Source organism: Anopheles cruzii, unplaced genomic scaffold, assembly GCF_943734635.1.
Source record: "Anopheles cruzii unplaced genomic scaffold, idAnoCruzAS_RS32_06 scaffold03364_ctg1, whole genome shotgun sequence".
NCBI lineage: Eukaryota > Metazoa > Arthropoda > Insecta > Diptera > Culicidae > Anopheles > Anopheles cruzii.
Genome location: NW_026456949.1, coordinates 1 through 2,194, shown reverse-complemented (window position 1 = coordinate 2,194; position 2,194 = coordinate 1). Strand labels below are relative to the sequence as shown.

At 41.9% G+C, this 2,194-nt stretch overlaps 2 protein-coding genes across 2 annotated transcripts; one reads left to right on the top strand and one right to left on the bottom strand.

Moving 5' to 3' along the window:
- Window positions 1–71: 71 nt before the first annotated feature.
- On the bottom strand, window positions 72–520 carry LOC128276998 (2-oxo-4-hydroxy-4-carboxy-5-ureidoimidazoline decarboxylase-like; the record flags this gene model as incomplete). Its single annotated transcript, XM_053015451.1, has 1 exon — window positions 72–520. A coding segment is annotated over exon 1 (359 nt), but the record flags the coding sequence as incomplete, so codon positions are not given.
- A 596-nt stretch (window positions 521–1,116) lies between these two features.
- Window positions 1,117–1,789, top strand: LOC128276999 (proteasome maturation protein-like). The gene is made up of 3 exons (XM_053015452.1): window positions 1,117–1,202; window positions 1,268–1,399; window positions 1,472–1,789. The coding sequence occupies exons 1-3, from the start codon at window positions 1,200–1,202 to the stop codon at window positions 1,733–1,735; spliced, it is 399 nt and encodes a 132-aa protein (XP_052871412.1). The 5' UTR covers window positions 1,117–1,199; the 3' UTR covers window positions 1,736–1,789.
- The last annotated feature ends 405 nt before the right edge of the window (window positions 1,790–2,194 follow it).

The window sequence follows — 2,194 nt, the reverse complement described above, 5'->3', positions numbered from 1 at the left end:
GATTTGTAGCTGTAAAAAAATTATTACATTACGGTAATAGTTTCAAAATTTAACTGACTAACTTTAATTACCGTTCATTATATTCCGTCAGCTTTGTCTTTTCTTCCACCGACAAACTGTCTAAACCGGCCGCGTTTTGTTCGCTCGAGGACTCCTTGGTGAGCTGGTTGGTGTCCAACAGCTTGCCGGCAAGATCCGGATGAAGTCGCAGGATCTTTAGCTTAGATTCCGTCGGCAGACGCTCGATGTAGTTTTCGAATGCGTTCGTCATCGTGGTAAAGCTCTTGAACGGCAGTAATGCAGAGCAGAAAACAGCCGCCTCTGGCCAACATTCTATCACGTTTTCAAAAGCCTTGTGAAATTCCACTGGTGCAAGCGCGTTTAGCTGTTCCAAAGTAAGTCTAGTTGTCCTGAAAAATCGTAAAAACATGAGCTTTGAAAAAATGAGAAAGAAATGTTTTTACGCTTCTTCATTCAAACGAAGGGATCGTGACTTTGACCCCGTTTTTTGCAAACGAATCTGCCGTACGATGCTGTAAACACAACTAATCTTGAGCTGATGACCTTATCTTAATCTACAAAAAACAATCGTACTACTAAAAATACTACCGGTGAGTAGTAAAATGAAATCACTGTACTCGTACGTTAGAGGTTTGTTTTCGATTCCACCGTGAGTCGATTTAGTTTCCCAATTATCTCGAGACTTAGCAAGGATTACTTACATATTGTTGGTTGGTTTAACAATGCAGTGGTGATAACAACTCTTCGCAGAGCAAAAACACTTTACACTTTCGGTTCAGGCCGCGGTCAGAAGATCATTGGAAGCTGAAAGATTGATGCTTAAAGCGCTTGTTTACCATCACCGGTTATCTCATTATCACCTCCATCGAGACCGGCTAAGGGAACTGATCGATTGCGTACTGTGGTTAACACTGCTTCCGATTAATGAAGCTTTGTGCAAACCGCCATTAATATAGAAACACATAAAAAACTAATTCTAAATCGAAATGAAACGTTTTTATTTTAGCAACCGATGAATGAAAGCGAGCTAGCTGAAGGGCACCCAAACTTTGACAGCTTGGCAGTTTGACGTTTGTCAGTTGTTTCCGAGTTGTGGTTTTCATTCAATCAAAACATCAAAATAGCAACTCATTGCAGCGTTCTCCGGCTTACATTTTCCTTGCTAAAATCATTGTAAAATGGTAAGTATCTAAATGGCGTAGTCAAACACTGCTTGGTATTAATGATTCCCTTATTCCCCATACAGGAGTCTTCAATAAAAGTAGCGCCGAAAATGCCTACCACGTTCAACGAGTTTACGGGTTATATGGCACCGCGGGATGAAAGTTGTGTCGCTCAGCTGCAATCCGTACATCCGCTTAAGCAATCGGAGCAAAATGTAAGTGTTTCTTTCTTGTCTTCCTTGTAGCGACCAGAAGGAATGTGGTTTTCATATGTGATGTTCTTTCAGTACGCCCAACATTCTCACAACCTCAACATGCAGATGCTTCGTAAACGCGAAGGGCTGGCGGCCCCACTCAAACTGACGATGGAGCTGAAAGCGGTCTCGAAAGTCGGTCATCTTCCGTTCCTTCCGTCCACCAACGTGGCTCGGGACGTGCTGACTGGACGGGATGAAATGATCGAGTTTTCGGACATTTACAACACGGAAGAGCATCAAGAGATCATGCGTCAACCCCACGCAGTTATGGAGAAAACGTTGGGTATTCATTAAGGGTCACCGCAAACAAAAAAATATATGAATAAATCGTTCTATTAATTGGCGAGTAATCAATAAGGTCGGCGAGTAATTTGGGCTTCAATCAGGAGAAAAGTATTACTGGGGAGCCACACGTATAAAGTATAAAACGTTAAAAAAAATTTGACGTGAAATCGGTTCGGTGAATCGGTTTACAAATGCTTGGTTTTACGTTTTATGTTTCACAGAGTCCGCTGAGGCACAAAGGTTTTGACACAAGCTGATCGATGTCACGCCTGATTTTTTTTACGTTTTATATTTTACGGATCGTGTGGACATTTTTACGCTCGGAGTTACGCTTCGTCTGACCCCCACAGACGAATCGTAGCGATATATCGTAGCGTGTGGACCGGGCTTAAGATTAGGGAGTGATTAGGGAAGTCAAATTTGGTGTTTTCTTTTTTGTTAATGTGTCGCATTTTTGTAATAAAAGAT

What these genes read in the sequence shown, in the direction of transcription:
- LOC128276999 (XM_053015452.1), top strand. An exon ending in TTAAGCAATCGGAGCAAAAT is followed by an intron (nt 1,400 to 1,471) that starts GTAAGTGTTTCT and finishes ATGTTCTTTCAG; the next exon opens with TACGCCCAACATTCTCACAA.